Here is a 17,247-nt window from a genome sequence, read left to right as displayed (position 1 = left end):
GAGCATAGCCCAAGCCCCAGAATATGTATCTTGCGTCTGATAGAGCTGCAGGGCACACCACACCAGCATAAGAAGTATTCTGTTTTTCTCTTAATTCTCACTCCGTTCTTACACACCAGGGCTGATCCTGATTTATCCCCGTGTAGGACACATGATGTTCCCCAGGCCTGCATGTCTATTAGCAGCACTCGGCAGCCGGCAGCGACTCGGCTCACCCTTTCCTGGAGAGGAAGTAGGGACAGGAATAGAACAGATGCACATTCTTCGGCCCACTCTCTGGGGTCTTTGATGCTTTGCTTGTAGGAGAGCCAAGCCCCGCCTGACCTGATATGGAGCAGACACCTCCCTAGACGCCTCAGCCAGAGAGCTCAGGGGAAACGGAGCCAGGCTGGGAGAAGCCGCTGATCTGGCTGAACAGAAAGGCCCAGGAGAAAGGGAGATTTGTATTTTAGGTTCTGTACAGGGATTGTCAGTGGGAAAAAAGTTTATTCTGAGTCAGTGCCCTGCTCCTGCCAGATATGGTCATGAAACTTGGAGATGCCCCAGGAAAGGAAGATTTACAGATCCCATCCCATAAAACCGGGTACAAGAATATGTATCATTTCCCTAGAAATCCTCAAATCCAACAAATATTAGTTATTTGACAGGCTTCCCAGGTGGTGCAGTGGTAAAGAATCCGCCTACCAATACAGGAGATGCAAGAGACGCCGCTTCGATCCCTGGGTGGGAAAGATCCCCTGGAGGAGGGCATGGCAACCCACTCCAGTATTCCTGCCTGGAAAATCCCATGGACAAAAGAGCCTGGTAGGCTACAGTTCACGGGATTGCAAAGAGTTGGACACGACTGAGCCCCCCCCCCCAACACACACACACACCCTTGACAGTTATTTTCTTTTACACAAAACTTACTGTGGAAAAGCACAATTTTCTGTGTCTCAAAAGAACCTGTGGAAGCACCAGAAGATACTTTTCCTGGTGATAGTAAACACTGAGTCTTTCTAGCATCAGCCTTATTTTCATTTAATAAACATTTAGTGCTTCTTACACGTGAGCGTGCTACACCTCTAAGTACTGTGTTTAGTAGGCTCCCGGTGGACACGGAAGGCCAGCTGCGCTGTGCTGCTTTATATAAGGGCACAGGCTGCTAAAATTACACAGGCAGCTGGGAGGTGTCAGGATTCAAACCCCGGCAATGTAACTCCAGAATTCATGTTGGTAGTCACTGTGCTACAGCATCGGCTTCTTTCTTTCATTCGTTCAGCATTTAACAGGCACCTACTGTATGCCAGATGCACTGAAACATGTGGTATCTATTAAACAAAAATGAACAAGACACAGCCTAAAGAATCTGTCTTAGGGAGGCAACAGAGGTTTAAAAAAATTACAGAAATGTACCAAATCATTAAATAAATAAAGTGAATTGAAATGAACACACTTCAAAGTAATTCCCTGGCGGCTCAGTTGGTAAAGAATCTGCCTACAATGCAGGAGACCTGGGTTCGATCCCTGGGTGGGAAAGGTCCCCTGGAGAAGGGAATGGCAACCCACTGCAGCATTCTTGGGCTTCCCTGATGGCTCAGCTGGTAAAGAATCCTCCTGCAATGTGGGAGACCTGGGTTCGATCCCTGGGTTGGTGAGATCCCCCGGAGAAGGGTACGTCTACCCACTCCAGTGCAACCGCCTGGAGAATTCCAGGGGATCGCAAAGAATCAGACACGCTGAGCGACTTTCACTTCCACTTCTTCAAAGGGAGCTCAGAGGATTTAATTGTTTGAAGCTTAATCCTAATGCCTGTCACTCAAAAGAAGTCTCCAGTTTGAGAGCTCAGGTCACTTGCGCCCCTACCCCTTGCCCGGCCGCTGTCAGCCACTCCCCAGCCTGCTCACTGGCTCCCATTCCTCTTGCCCTCCTATCCTCTGTTCTTTCTCCAGACAATGGCCAGGGTGAGCCTTTTAAAAGTAACTTATGTCTGTGAGTCTGTTTCTGTTTTGTAGATAAGTTCATTGGTATCATTATTTTTAGATTCCATATAAAAGTGGTAGAATATGATATTTGTCTTTCTCTATCTTACTTCACTTAATGTGATAATATCTAGGTCCAGCCATGTTGCAAATGGCATTAGATGGCATTAGAGAACAAATTTATGGTTCTCAAAGGGCCTAGAAGAGGAAGGGGTGGAGTCGGGAGAGATAAATTAGGAGCTTGGGATTAACAAATACACACTACTGTGAATAAAACAGATAAACCACAGGGACTTACTGTATAGTGCAGGGAACTATACTCAATATCCTGTGGTAACCTATAATGGAAACAAACCTGAAAAAGAATACACACACACACACACACACATATGGCACTTTGCTGTACACCTGAAACTAACACAACATGTAAATTAACTGTACTTACTATACGTCAATTTTAAAAAATAAAAATAACAAGTAACCTAGATTCTTCAAAATCCCCAGAGGCTTCCATCACATTCAGAACAAAATACCAAGTTTTTCCCCAGGGCTACAAAGCTCTGCCCTCCTTCCCATTCTTCTCCCATCACTCTTTGCCTGAGCACCAGCCACCTACCTCTCTGTCCTTCTCAGAAAGCAACAAGCCAGCCCACCCCGGGGTTCTGTGCATTCTTCTCCCGTAGTTCCCACAAGGGTTTTTCCCTCACCTCATTGAGACCTCTGCTCCACTGTCATCTCCTCAGAGAGTCTTCCTATGAATACTCTATTTAAAATAATGTCCCCCATCACTTGCCCTGATTAAGGGTGCTCTTAATGCTGCTTAATTTTTCTTTCTGGGATTTATCACCACCTGCTACGATTCATGGGGTCGCAAAGAGTCGGACATGACTAAGCGACTGAACTGAACGTATTAAATATCTGTTTCTTTATGGGTTTACTTTTTTTAAATTGACTTATGATTAATGAATAATATTATATAAGTTGCACACGTACTGTATGGTAATTCACAATTTTTTACGATTATAGTCCATTTATATTTACTGTAAAATTTTGGCTATATGCCCTGTGTTTTACAATAATACAGTCTTGTAGTTTAGCTGGTAAAGAATCCGCCTGCAATGCAGGAGACTGCAGTTCAATTCCTGGGTTGGAAAGATCTGCTGGAGAAGGGATAGGCTATCCACTCCAGTATTCTTGGGCTTCCCTGGTGGTTCCAACAGTAAAGAATTCACCTGCAACGGGGAGACCTGTGTTTGGTTCCTGGGTTGAGAAGATCTGCTAGAGAAGGGAATGGCTACCCACTCGAGTATTCTTGCCTGGAGAATACCATGGACAGAGAAGCCTGGCAGGCTATAGTCCATGAGGTCACAAAGAGTTGGACACGACTGGGCAACTTTCACATACATCCATACATCCTTGTAGTTTATTTTATCCATAATAGTTTATACCTCTTAATCCTCTTCCCCTATGCTTCCCCTTCCTCTCCTTAACTACTGGTTTGTTCTCTATATCTGTTTCTTTTTGTCACATTCACTAGTTTGTTGTATTTTTTAGATTCCACATACAAGTAATATATTTGTCTTTCTCTGTCTGACTTATCTCACTTGGCATAATACCCTCTAAGTCCATTCATGTTGTTACAATGGCAAAATTTCATTCTTTATGCATGAGTAGTATGAGTGTGTGTATATGTGTGTGTGTGAGTAGCTCAATAGTGTCAGACTGTTTACAATACCATGGACTGTAGCCCACTAGGCTCCTCTGTCCATGGAATTCTCCAGGCAAGAATACTGGAGTGGGTTGCTGTTTCCTTCTTCAAGGCATCTTCCTAACCCAGGGATCAAATTCAGGTCTTCTGCATTGCTGGCAAATTCTTTACCATCTGAGCCACCAGTGTGTGTGTGTATGCATGTGTGCGTGTGTGTGTGTGTGTGTGTATAGTGTCTTCTTTATCTAATCGTGTGTTGATGGACACTTAGGTTGTTTCCATATCTTGGCAATTATAAATAATGTTGCTATGAACATCAGGGTGCATGTATCTTTTCAAATTGATGTTTCTGGTTTTTTTTTTCCAGCTATATACCCAGGAGTGGAATTGCTAGGTTATATGGTAGTTCTATTTTTAGATTTTAAAGAAACCTCCATACTATTTTCCACAGTGACTGCACCAGTTTACCTTCCCACCAGCAGTGTATAAGAGCTGCCTTTTCTCCACATTCTCATCAACATTTGTTGTGTTCTTTTTGATGATAGCCATTCTGACAGGTGTAAGGTATCATTTCATTGTTGGTATTATTGGTTTGATTTCCATTTCCCTGATAGTGATGTAGAGCATCTTTTCATCTTTTTTGGCCACCTGCATGTCCTCTTTGGGAAAAAGTCTATTTAGTTCTTCTGCTCATTTTTTAAATAGAACTGTTTGTTTTTTTAATGTTGAGTTAATGAGCTATTTATATATTTTGAATATTAACCCCTTACTGGTCATGTCCTCTGAAAATATTTTCTCCCATTCATTAGTCTTTTCACTTTGTTGATAGTTTCCTTTGCTGTGCAAAAGTTTTTAAGTTTAATTTGGTCCAATTTCCTTATTTTTGCTTTTATTTCCTTTGCTTTAGGAGACAGACTTAAAAAAAATATGTTGCTACAATAGCTGTCAAAGAGTGCCATGCCTATGTTTTCTTTTAGCAGTTTTGTGGTGTAATGTCTTACATTTAGGTCTTTAATCCATTTTGAGTTTATTTTTGTATATGGTGTTAAAGAATGTTCTCATTTCATTCATTTACATGTGGCTGTCCAGTTTTCCCAGCAACATATGTGGAAGAGACTACCGTTTCTCCATTGTATATTCTAGCCTCCTTTGTCATAGATTAAGGGACCATAGTGTGTAAGTCTATATCTGGGCTCTCTATTCTGTTCCATTGATCTATAAATATGTTCTTATGCCAGTGCAGGCATGCTCAGTCAGTTCAGTCATGTCCGACTCTTTGAGACCCTACGGACTGTAGCCTGCCAGCTCCTCTGTCCATCGGATTCTCCAAACTAAAATGCTAGAGTGGATTGCCATGTCCTCATCCAGGGGATCTTCCTGACCCAGGAATCAAACCTGTGGCTGCTGTATCTCCTTCATTGCAGGTGGATTCTTTACCCACTGAGCCACCTGGGAACCCCCTTTATGCCAGTACCATACTGATTTGTTTACTGTAATTTTACAGTATAGTCAGAAGTCAGGGAGCATGATTCTTTCAGCTCTGTTCTTTCTCAAGATTCTTTTAGCTATTTGGAGTCTATTGTGTTTTCAGACCACTTTTAAAATTATTTGTTCTAGTTCAGTGAAAAATGTCATTGGTATTTTAATAGGAATTGCATTGACTCTGTAGATTGCCCTGGAGAGCATGGTCATTTTAACAATATTAATTCTTCCTATCCAATAACATGGTGTATTTTTCCATCTGTTTGTGTTGTCTTCAGTTTCTTTCATCAGTGTCCGATAGTTTTCCAAATGCAGGTCTTTTACCTCCTTAGGCAGGCTTGTTCCTCGGGATATTATTATTTATTTTTGATGTGTTCTGTCACAAGTTTCTGGTCTGCCTCTCCCACTAGACTGTTCGTTCCATCAGGGAAGAATCTGTTTTGTTCACTCTAATATTGGGTTCCTAAAGAAGTGCCTACACATAGTAGACTCCCAATAAATTTTTTCTGAATAATTGATTGATTGGTTGATTAGTTGAGTCAGTTGCTTTAAGATAGCAAGGAAGGCTTACCCCAGAAGTGGGCAGTTGCAGGATAAGTAGAAGTTTGCCAAGCAGACAGGACAGAGGAAAAGCATTCCAGACAGAAGGAACAGCATGTACAAGATCTCAAGGCAAGAAAGCAGTGTGGGTGAGTAGGATTGCTTTGCTCTCTTTTGCATTAGGCGTGTTGGGGAGTCTGACTACAGTGATGGAGAAGAAGACTTCTACTACACTGAGATCAAGCTCAACACAGACTCCGTGGCAGACGGTCTGAGCAGCCTGGCCCCGGTTTCGCCCTCCCAATCCCTGGCTTCGCCTCCTACTTTTCCCATCCCAGATTCCAGCCGAACAGAAACTCCTTGTGCCAAAACCGAGACAAAACTGATGACACCCTTGAGCCGCTCTGCTCCCACCACCCTCTACCTCGTGCATACTGACCACGCTTACCAGGTGACTGGCCAGGGGTCATGAGAGTAATCGCTTTACTCCTAACCAAAAGCAGTAGTATTCTGACCTGTGAGTTAAGGGTTGTTACTGTTGTGTCTGACTCTTTGTAACCCCATGGACTGTAGCTCATCAGGCACTTCTATCCATGGGATTCCCCAGGCAAGAACACTGGAGTGAGTTGCCATTTCCTATTCCAGGGTGAGTAAAGGATAGCTCAGTGGAAAAACAGCATCCAGGAGAGCCCAGTAGCAGAATTTGCCTTTTTTCTCCTTTTAAAGCCAAAATCTCATGCAAATTGGACCCTAGGGTGTTCTTGAACTTCCCAGTACTGACTGAAGATCTGATCCCTGAGAAGTTGTTATGAGGATTAAAATCCTTAATATTGTAACACTCTCAGAAGGGTGCCTGGCACATGATGTGAGTACTTGTTAGATACAAAAGTTAAATAAATGAAAAGATGAACTTTGAAAAGCGTTGGCATAATGACAGCCTCATCCTGGGCTGCAGATCCAGGACTTTGTGCCCTGCCTCTCTGAATTGGTAACTAACTCTCTCGGGCTGGAGCCATGGTTGTCAGTGTTCGGCAGATCAACAGTGTCAGCATCACCTGGGAACTTGTTAGAAATTTACATTCCCAGACCTGCAGACCAGGAGCGAGGGGTGAGGCCAAGCAGCCTGTGTTTAACAAACCTTCCAGGTAATTCTGCCTCACTCTAAAGTCTGTTAAGGCCTTAGAGACAAATCCTGCAAATACAGGACACAGCTAAAGCGCCTTCCTCCCCCAGCAATTCTGAACTCTTTTAAGTGTCAATTTAATAAAATTTCAATATGCTCAAATAAAAAAAACAGTTTTCCCATAATTTTCAGCTACTTTATGTAACTTTTTAAAAGAAAACTCTCCTGTACATATTTGTAATTTGTGTTCTTCCACTCTTGTTTATAAACACTCTCCGTAGAACTGAATATATGACTGAATTCAGTTAAAACATCAGGTTGTTTCTTTCTCTTATGTTAGGTATCTACTTTTTAATTATCATCAATAAGGCTAGTGAGGACACTTCCATGCCAGTAGTTTGTGTTTTTTTTCCCCCATTGAATATCCAGAGAGTAATTATTGCGTCTTAGGATACAGCATGCGGAGAAGGCAATGGCACCCCATTCCAGTACTCTTGCCTGGAAAATCCCATGGATGGAGGAGCCTGGTAGGCTGCAGTGCATGGGGTCGCTGAGGGTCGGACACGACTGAGCGACTTCACTTTCACTTTTCACTTTCGTGGATTGGAGAAGGAAGTGGCAACCCACTCCAGTGTTCTTGCCTGGAGAATCCCAGGGACGGGGGAGCCTGGTGGGCTGCCGTCTATGGGGTCGCGCAGAGTTGGACACGAATGAAGTGACTTAGCAGCAGTAGCAGCAGGATACAGCATGAACAGCTATGTATTGCCAAAATATTTTCCAATGGTGCCATTTACAAAACCATTGCCACTAGCAACTATATTTATAAAAGTAGAAAAACTAACCCTGTAGAGAAGTCATTCAGCCATTTATTAAGTAGACTTCAATTCAAGAGCAATGGAATAGCGCTAATTATTAAATTAGTTGGTGCCACAGCTTTCATTCCTGACTCTTCTATTCAAAAAGGATAATTCATCCCTTCGTTCTTGTTTGTCAGTATTGCATTTAGGTCCAAAAGCATGGGCTTGAACCAACTTAAATTATTTTTCTTATGTATATAGTGAGAGTTGGAACATACACTAAGGGATCTAGAAGTTCCTTCCCAAACTATAGATTCACAGCATTGGGATTTTTCTGTTTATAGATGTAAGTGTTCAACATAAAGATATTAAAAATGTGAGCAAAGAAAGAAAATCCATCCCAAGCTCCAACAACAGGAAAGCCCCTTGGTTCACATTTTTGGTAGGTCCTTCAGGACTGTTCTATGTGCGCATTTAAAAATGGAATCTATTACAGTACTGTTTCCCTGTGCTTTGTTGTTTCCACTTGATATCTCATGAACATTTTCCCATGCCAATGAGTATTCTTCAGCATCATTTTCCCTATGTGTTTCCAGTTTTTTAAAAAATATATAATACATAGTTCTGCAATGAACATCCTTGTGTCCATTTCTTTAGAATAAATTCTAGAAGTGAAATAGCTAGTGTACAGAACACTAAGAATTTTGACATGTATTTCCAAATAACCTTCCCAAAATGTAATTGACAGCCTACCATCACTTATAAAAAGCTGATCTCCCAACTGGATAATAAGGAATTATATCTCACAGATGATAGGTATGTGTGTGTATAATCAAATCTCTATTCAGAAATCAGCAGCCAAAAACCTTCTCCTCCTATACCTGAGATTGCTTAGATGTATAAAAAGTTTATCTCTAGCTACTTTCTTTAACCGTGTTTAATCTCCTCCTATTATATTTTGTCATTAATAAAGCTGAGATTATTTCCGAAGCCTTATTTTGGTCATGACAGCTTAAGACTCCAAGGAGAAGTATTCTTTCAAAACGACTTTCTCTGTTTTCTATTTGATAGGCCACACCCCCTGTGACCATTCCAGGAGCAGCCAAGTTCACCCCCAATGGCAGCAGCTTCAGCATTTCTTGGCAGTCTCCTCCAGTCACCTTCACAGGCATTCCAGTAAGTGGAAAAGCAAAAAGCCAGAAATCTGGTCAAAGCCAAGCATACATTTAGAGAACAAATTGTAGAAACATGCAAGAAAAAGACAAAAATTGGAATGCCGGAATAATTATTTTTAAGTGATATTTGTAAACTCAGCAAGCTATCCTGTGGTCCAGACTAGCTCAACTTTTCTGTGAAAAGGTGTTTTGACTGGAATTTTAGAAAGTAAAAGACAGTTTCATCTGTTGATAAACAACTTGTTGGAAATATATCAAGATTTTTTTGTATGGGTGGTGTATTTGTATGTTTCCTAAAGGCTTTATAAAATTAATAGTTGAACTCAGACCCCAAAGATAAAAGAAAGAGACTCTACAGGTAAATGGCATATATCATTATGAGCTCTCTGGTGGCTCAGATGGTAAAGAATCTGCCTGCAATCTGCCTGCGTTCGATCTCTTGGTCAGAAAGATCCCCTGAAGAAGAGAAAGGCTACTCACTCCAATATTCTTGCCTGGAGAATTCCATGGACAGAGGAGCCTGGTGAACTACTGTGTCCATGGGGTCACAAAGAGTCGGACATGACTAAGCGACTAACACTTTCACTTTTTCTTTCAACTATATACAATTTGACTTTGAAATTATTGTTTGTGGGTATGTCATTTTGAAAGTTCAGATAGTAGAAATTGAAATCAACTTTTTTCTTCCAAAGCCTAAATAATCCATGCTGATGGGTAATTTGCAAATAAATGAGTATTGAAATATGCCATTGGATTTAAGGATTATTTTAGAATTGATTTGACATATTAAATAATTACTGTCTGAAAATTCACCATGAATTTACTTGATTCTTAACTATTCACTTAGAAGATATTGAGTCTTTTACAGCTTATCATGGAATATCCATAGACCTCCACACTCCTCATGCTCAGGGGTTTACAACTCCTGATAAGGTTCAGAAAGTGGCTTATGATAATAGATATTAACCTTATTTTCTCCTCTCCACCCCCTCCCCAAGGACCTCACAAAAGCTTCTTATTGCAACTGCTGGCAACTCCCAGAGGTTTCCAGCAAATACTAAGGCCTCCTGTGGAGCTGATAAAAATGAAAGTGGCTCAATCAATTATGCTGTGCTCTGTCACAGAATATTTATTAAATTCCTTAGAGGAATAGCCAACAATAAAAAAGCATCCTGCTGGCAGCAATTTGAAAATCTGTGGCTTCCAGAAAATACTCCTAGAATTGGATTTTTAAGCAGTATGGTGGATCTGGAGTAATTATGAAAGGTGCCTGCTTTATGAAGAGTGGGAACTGCTGGTTGGTCTCAAAGAACAAGAATACGATGGATGACCTTGTTACAAACATTTAAAAAGAAGAGATTAGATGTGGAGGTATTAGTTTTGCTTCTGGCAAGAACAATAATTCCCCCGAGGTGGGTGTCAGCCTTTTTGGCAACTTTTTTTTTTTTTTTTTTTTGGATAGACATAAAAAGACCAGAGTGGCTCTCAATATGACATTTGAGACTACCCTTCTAACCCAGAGAGGCAGCTCCAAATATAGAATTACAGAGACCTGCTCTTCTGAATTCTGTTCACTCCTGTCTTTGATTAGAGCTGAATTTTCAGGAACATACCCCACATTGCTCATCTGGTGAAAAAATAAGTACGGCATGTAGACAGAACATTGCAGTTCAGATTTCCTTTCAAGTTACCTCTTCTATCAGCCCAAATGGAATATTTTCCCCTTTGTTCTATTAATTAAATCATTTCCTTTTGAAATAAAGTGACATCACGGTGAGTGGTTTTCACTAGTTTTAAGTCCCCTGAATCTCCTAAGTGGCTGACACAGCAGGACACCAGTGAAGTTCCCTCTTGTTGATGTCTCAACAAGCAACGTTTAAGACTTTTCTCTCTATGGATGTCTCAGCCCTCCTGTCAAGGTCCTAGATTTTTCAGAGTTCCTCACTTTACTCTCGATTGGTTACCAGGGACATCCTGGACTAGAGCTTTGACAGAAAGTATGTAGAATAACTGAGTTAAGTAGATTCCCACTAAAATCCTATGTGAGCTACTGATTTATTCGTTCACCAGAGAATTCCCAATCTATCTGATTTTAGCTGGCCTTAGCAGTCAAGCTTGCCATTACTATTTAAAAATAAAGGTAAGGGAGTAGGGAATGCTGCCCTTTTCCAAGGCTTTTGTTTTATTCTGGAAAGATAGCAAGAAGGTTTACTACTCAGTGTGTTCTTCATGTTGTCCTACTCTCAAGCATGTCTATTTTTAAAAGAGTAAAAAAGTAGCTGCTTTCTGTCTGCCCGCTTACACTGGGGGCTGGATCTCACAACTCCACACCTTCTAGCCTAGGACTGTCACATGTCCACTGACTGGGTGCCAGTAACCGTCCCTGAATTCTCCACAGGTGCTAGTCCCACCCTTAGAAGACAGGAAGCCAGGCTGACTCTGAGAACACGTGAATCCCCACCTCCCACATTTGTGTAATAGATTTTTCAGACAAAAGCTCTAAAAGTTTCCAATGATAAGGCACTAGTATTAGGGGTGGCTTCAACTTTATCCAAACTGATGAACAGAGCAGTTGCCATTTTATTGAAAGTGAAAGTGTTAGTTACACAGTCATGTCCAACTCTTTGTGACCTCCATGGACTGTAGCCCTCTGTCCATGGAATTCTCCAGGCAAGAATACTGGAGTGGGAAGCCAATCCTCTTTAATGAATGCATTTCTTGTTTTACTCAAAAGCAAGTACCCTGAGGTTGTCAACCCCATTTAAGATTTCCTTTTCTCCCCTGTCTTTGAGACCTAGTATTGAAGAGGAGATGCTTTCATACGCTTCCTAGAAAGTAGAAATAATCTCCTTCTGTGAAATCCCAAGGTTTGCAGAATTTTATTTATTCATTTGCCTACACTGGACTTCCTGAATTGGGGGCTTTAATAAGTTCCCTGGGTAAGACTTCTTCCCAGAGGTGTATAGCTGAGAAAGTCGATCTGCATATTCACAAACGTAACTATAGGTTCAGTCTTTTCTAGCCCAAGGCTATGGGCATAGGGTAGGGAGAAGACCATGGTTAATTACAGCTTTCTTGACCTGTTTTTCCCCAGTGACTCCTCTTTTCTTCTAATTATTTTCCTTTCTTTCCCTGTCTTCTCAGGGCAGAAAACTGAGAGCTCTTGGCCCCTGTGTTAGTCTGCCATAATAACAGACTGGGTGGTTTAAACAACCCACATTTATTTTCTCACAGTTCTGGAGGCCAGAAATCTCAGACCAATGTGCTAGCTGACCCAATTCCCAGTGAAGGCCCTCCTGCTGACTTGTCAGGGGCCACCTTCTCAATATGTCACCACATGGCCTTTTCTTTTGGAGATGGGGAGATGGAGAGAGAGCCATTTGGTGTCCCTTCTTATAAGAACACTAATCCTATTGGATCAGGGTCCCACTCTTTTGAATTCATTTGGTGGAATTAGTGGTAAAGAACTCACCTGCCAATGTAGGAGACCTAAGAGATGCAAGTTCCATCCCTGGGTCAGGAAGATCCCCTGGAGGAGGGCATGGCAACCCAGTCAGCATCTTGCCTGGAAAATCCCTTGGACAGAGGAGCCTGGTGGGCTATAGTTCATATGCTCACAAAGAGTTGGCCATTACTGAAGCAACTTAGCACACATGCAGCACATACCTTTAATTACTCCCTTAAAGGCTCCATCTCCAAATACAGCCACAGTGAGAATTAGGGCTTCGATATGTGAAGGTTGGACTGCACAAAATGTGGTCTATAATAGGCCCCATGCAAGTAAGTAGAAGCTAATCAATCTGCTATCCAAGGGCCATGCCTAGAGGCTTCAGGCCAGAGATCGTCTCCAGACCTGAAATAGTGCTTATTAGCTTGTTAGCTGTTGTGTTTTTTTTTTTCCTTAACACTTGGATGGAGGATTCAAAATTGTTAGAAGAAATTAAAACCAAGACGGGAGCCTTTTTTCCATTTGAGAGATAGAAAATCACAAGAAAAGAAATTTCTCCAACATATTTGTAGAAGGACATATCTGCATTCAGTTCAGTCGCTCAGTCATGTCCGACTCTTTGTGACCGCAAGAATCCCAGCACGCCCATCACCAACTCCCGGAGTTCACTCAGACTCACCCCCATCGAGTCAGCGATGCCATCCAGCCATCTCATCCTCTGTCGTCCCTTTCTCCTGTCCTCAATCCCTCCCAGCATCAAACAAAAGCAGTAATATCTGCATTACTGCTTTTGTTTTTGTTTAGTTGCCCAGTCATGTCTGACTCTTTTGCAACCCCATGGATTGGGATTTTCCAGGCAAGAATACTGGAGAGGGTTGCCATTTCCTTTCTCCAGAGGATCTTTCTGACCCAGGGTTCAAACCCACATCTCCTGCCAGCATCGCCTGCATTACAGGCGAATTCTTTATCACTGAGCCACTGGGGAAGCCCATTACTGAACTGATGTCAGGCAAATACTAACTCTGGCATTTACAAGCTGTGACCTCTAACCAGTCAGTCATAGTACCTCTCTTAAGCAATGCCTTCAACTTAGCTGTACGACCACTACCTTGTATTGTTGTATTTTCAAGCACAATGCTTGGCACTGGTTGATGTTGAGTAAAACTTACTAGTGTTGTTATCTGTGATGTATCTCATTGCTATTAAACAGAGGGCAGAGAAAGTGGATTCTCCTCGTTGGGACTGACTCATATAACACAGATATACTCAACATATGGGAGAAATCAGCCATAATTTTTGCAGACTGTAATTTAGAGTTCTTTATTAGAAGGACTGATGCCGAAGCTGAAACTCCAATACTTTAGCCACCTCATGTGAAGAGTTGACTCATTGGAAAAGACCCTGATGCCGGGAGGGACTGGGGGCAGGAGGAAAAGAGGATGACAGAGGATGAGATGACTGGATGGCATCACCGACTCGATGCACATGAGTCTGGGTGAACTCTGGGAGTTGGTGATGGACAGGGAGGCCTGGCGTGCTGTGATTCATGGAGTAGCAAAGAGTCAGACACGACTGAGCGACTTCACTTTCACTTTTCCCTTTCATGCATTGTAGAAGGAAATGGCAACCCACTCCAGTGTTCTTGCCTGGAGAATCCCAGGGATGGGGGAGCCTGGTGGGCTGCCATCTATGGGGTCGCACAGAGTCAGACACGACTGAAGTGACTTAGCAGCAGCAGCAGCCCATTTTATTAATTTATAAGTAACACCACATAGTACTCTCTCCAAGTATGCTATATACTTTATAAAACAAGTCCCCAAGTAGAACTTTAAAAGTTAAGATATAAAACAAATAAATACAGAATATGGAAGCCATTGGGAAAGAGAGCTGAAATCATGTTTTCCAGGGCACACATTATTGTCATCATTGATGAGGCAGTTTGGAAGACACCAGAAAACAGGGCATTAGCACCATTCAGAACCAAATACCAAGATCCCTGAGTGTCAGACAGCCAGTGCTCCACTGTTTACTAACTGTGTGGCCTCAGCCACTTCCTTACCCTCTCCATCTCCTCGTCTATCAAGTGGAAGTGATAGCATTGCTTATCCAGGGTCATTATGAGGATTAAATTAGATAACATGGGGGAAGGTACTTAGCTTAACAAGTTCTTAGGAAATTAACTGCTGCTGCTTTTAACTCTGAGATCCATGTAAGCCAGTTCCCTGCCCCAAGCCTAAATTATTTTACCTACAAAATGCAGATAGTGCTTATTTTTCAGGCTTTTTGCTGAAGATTAAAAGAGATTATAAATAACCCAGTGGCCCATCTTTCACATTTGCAAGCACTGAATAAATGCTGGCAGACCCCCTCTGCCAGTTTCTCCCTTTGACTTTCCCACCCTCAGCCCCGGTTAACGTAAGACTCCAAAACACGATCGTCTTGATGTTAAAAGTCTCCAGGAAAGCTCACGAGTTAGGTTGTGTTCATCCTCCCATAGAACTGAGCCACACGCTGGTATGTGAAGTGAGTCCTGGCTTCTGCTACACTGAAGGCTGTAGAAACCCCAGGTCTGTTGTGAAACGGGAGGGGCTGCCATCGGACAGGACTAAACACAAAACAGGTGTGCCCTCAACTCCAGAGTTAAAAAAGCCATTAGCAGAAATAAAAACGATAGAGAAGGATTCTTCCTGGAGTACATCTAAATCTGCTCCTCATCCTCCCGTAAGCCCAGCAAGTCACCGGTTTTTTAATTTCAGTAAATGGCACCCATATCCCTTCATCCTCTCTGGCCAGAACCTAGGATGTATCCTTGACTCCTCTTGATTCATCCCTGATTCATCTAAAGATTTGTCTTCATATTTCCTGTCCTGTAGCCCATCTGTCAGCAGGGTCCAGACTCTGCCTCTACAGGATATGAATCCAACCACTTCTCCCCACCACAGTCACACCGCCATCTAAATCACCAGTGCATTTTCCCCCTAAATTAGTGCAAAAGCCTCTTAAGTAGTCTTTAGCCCTGTCCAGGGCTATCTCCAATTCATTATCCAAGGAGCCAGAGTGATCGTTCTAAAGCATTAATCAGATGTCTCACTTTATTAAAATGTTCCACTGGCTTCCTTTGCACTTAGAATGGCACTGAAATTCCTCATCACAGCTTCAAGGCCTGACCTGAATCCACCACCTCCCATCCTCCGACCTGCCACCTCCCCCAGCCCCACTTTCAGCCCCACTGGCCTCTGCACCTGGGAGGTCTTGGCCCTCGGCTTCCCCTTTCCCCAGAGTGCCCTGTAGATCAAAGGTAGCCAATGCAAGAGGCCTTCCCTCACCACCCTAAACAAATATGTTTCCCATCACCCTTGGTCTGGTAGCCTGTTCTAGTTTCTTCATGCACTTATCACTAAAATGCCCTTACTTCTTTTGTGCTTATTGTCTCTCTCCCCACTAGAAGGTACACTCTATAGGGGCAGAGATTTTATCTTGTTCAGCTCTGTAATTCCCACAATCAACAGTGCCTAGGGCATGCATGCGTGCATGCTCAATCGCTTCAATCTTTGCAACCCATGGACGGTAGCCCGCCAGACTCCTCTGTTCATGGGATTCTCCAGGCAAGAATACTGGAGTGGGTTGTCGTGCCCTCCACTGGGGGACCTTCCCAAACTGGGGATTGAACCCGAGTCTCCTATGTCTCCAGCACTGGCAGACAGGTTCTTTACCACTAGACCCACCTGGGCATGGTGAGAACCTAATAAATATTTGTTGAATGAAGAGCCTTTTACCATCTCATACCAGCCCACACAAAAAGGGTATGGCCATTTTGCAAAATTTAGAACCTTCCACATTATCCCCAGCTGATGGAAATAGTGTCCCTGGCATGTCACCTAAACATTTCCAGTTCTCTGACTGAATAAGGAGGTATTCTTGGGATTCTAAAAGTTCTACAATAATTAAAAAAAATTTTTTTTTCATTGTCCTGAGCACTTAATTCATATCAGCACATTCTAGATTATCTACTGCTGCTGCTAAGTCGCTTCAGTCGTATCTGACTCTGTGCAACCCCATAGACAGCAGCCCACCAGGCTCCCCCATCCCTGGGATTCTTCAGGCAAGAACACTGGAGTGGGTTGCCATTTCCCTCTCCAGTGCATGAAAGTGAAAAGTGAAAGTGAAGTCACCTAGTCGTGTCCAACTCTTAGCGACCCCGTGGACTGCGGTGGAGTGAGGTAAGATTATCTACAGTGGGGATAAACTCTGAAGCCTTCACTCCCTCTGGTTTGCTAATATGCATCCTGTTCTGCTAGTGGTAAAGAACCCTATCTGCAATGCAGGAGACATAACAGGTGGGAGTTGATCCCTAGGTTGGGAATATCCCCTGGAGGAGGAAATGACAACCCACTCCAGTATTCTTGCCTGGAGAATCCCATGGACAGAGGAACCTGGAGGGCTACAGTCCACAGGGTCTCTAAGAGTCTGACACAACTAAAGCGACGGAGCACACAGGCATGCATCCTGATCCCGACGGGATGGGGGATGTGTGGGGATTCTGCTTCTGGAAAAACATGCCCATCCACATCAAATGCATACACTGAGCTCCAAAGCTTTCATTTTATGAAAAAAATTAAAAATGTTACTCACCTCTGTTGGCCCTCAATGCCCCCTGCTTTAGCAAAAAGTAAAGAGTCAGTTAATTAATTCTTTAATGGAAAATTAATTCTCATTCTGATATGAAAAAGAAAAGGAAAATGATACTCTAGTATTTCAAGGACAAGACAGAACCAGATATACTGGCCGCTAGTCATTCCCTGAAGACACCATTGCTGTAGACTTTGAACTCTGAAATGCCCTTTCATCTTTGCTCTTCCCTATTTAACATATTCATTTATTCCTCCAGTAATTATTTGTACCGTATCAGATAAATTTGGCTTATAATGATCTCAATAAGCGGAGTATTTCTCATGGTGTTAATTAGTAGTTCTCAAAAGTAGATAAGCCTGAGAATTTGGCTTCCGTGATGGC

General features: G+C 42.6%; 1 protein-coding gene across 2 annotated transcripts in view; it reads left to right on the top strand.

Annotated features, from left to right (window-relative positions):
• The window catches only part of ZNF704 (zinc finger protein 704), a 248,030-nt gene that overhangs the window by 223,008 nt on the left and 7,775 nt on the right, over window positions 1-17,247 (top strand). For both annotated transcript variants that reach the window (XM_069601084.1, XM_069601085.1), the window contains exons 6-7: window positions 5,875-6,142; window positions 8,683-8,787. In XM_069601084.1, coding sequence (XP_069457185.1) covers window positions 5,875-6,142; window positions 8,683-8,787 — 373 coding nt within the window. The remainder of the gene's footprint in view (window positions 1-5,874; window positions 6,143-8,682; window positions 8,788-17,247) is intronic.

Source organism: Ovis canadensis, chromosome 9 (genome assembly GCF_042477335.2).
Source record: "Ovis canadensis isolate MfBH-ARS-UI-01 breed Bighorn chromosome 9, ARS-UI_OviCan_v2, whole genome shotgun sequence".
NCBI classification, from domain to species: domain Eukaryota; kingdom Metazoa; phylum Chordata; class Mammalia; order Artiodactyla; family Bovidae; genus Ovis; species Ovis canadensis.
The sequence above is the reverse complement of the archived record's forward strand: the minus strand, read 5'-3'. Positions and strand labels throughout refer to the sequence as shown.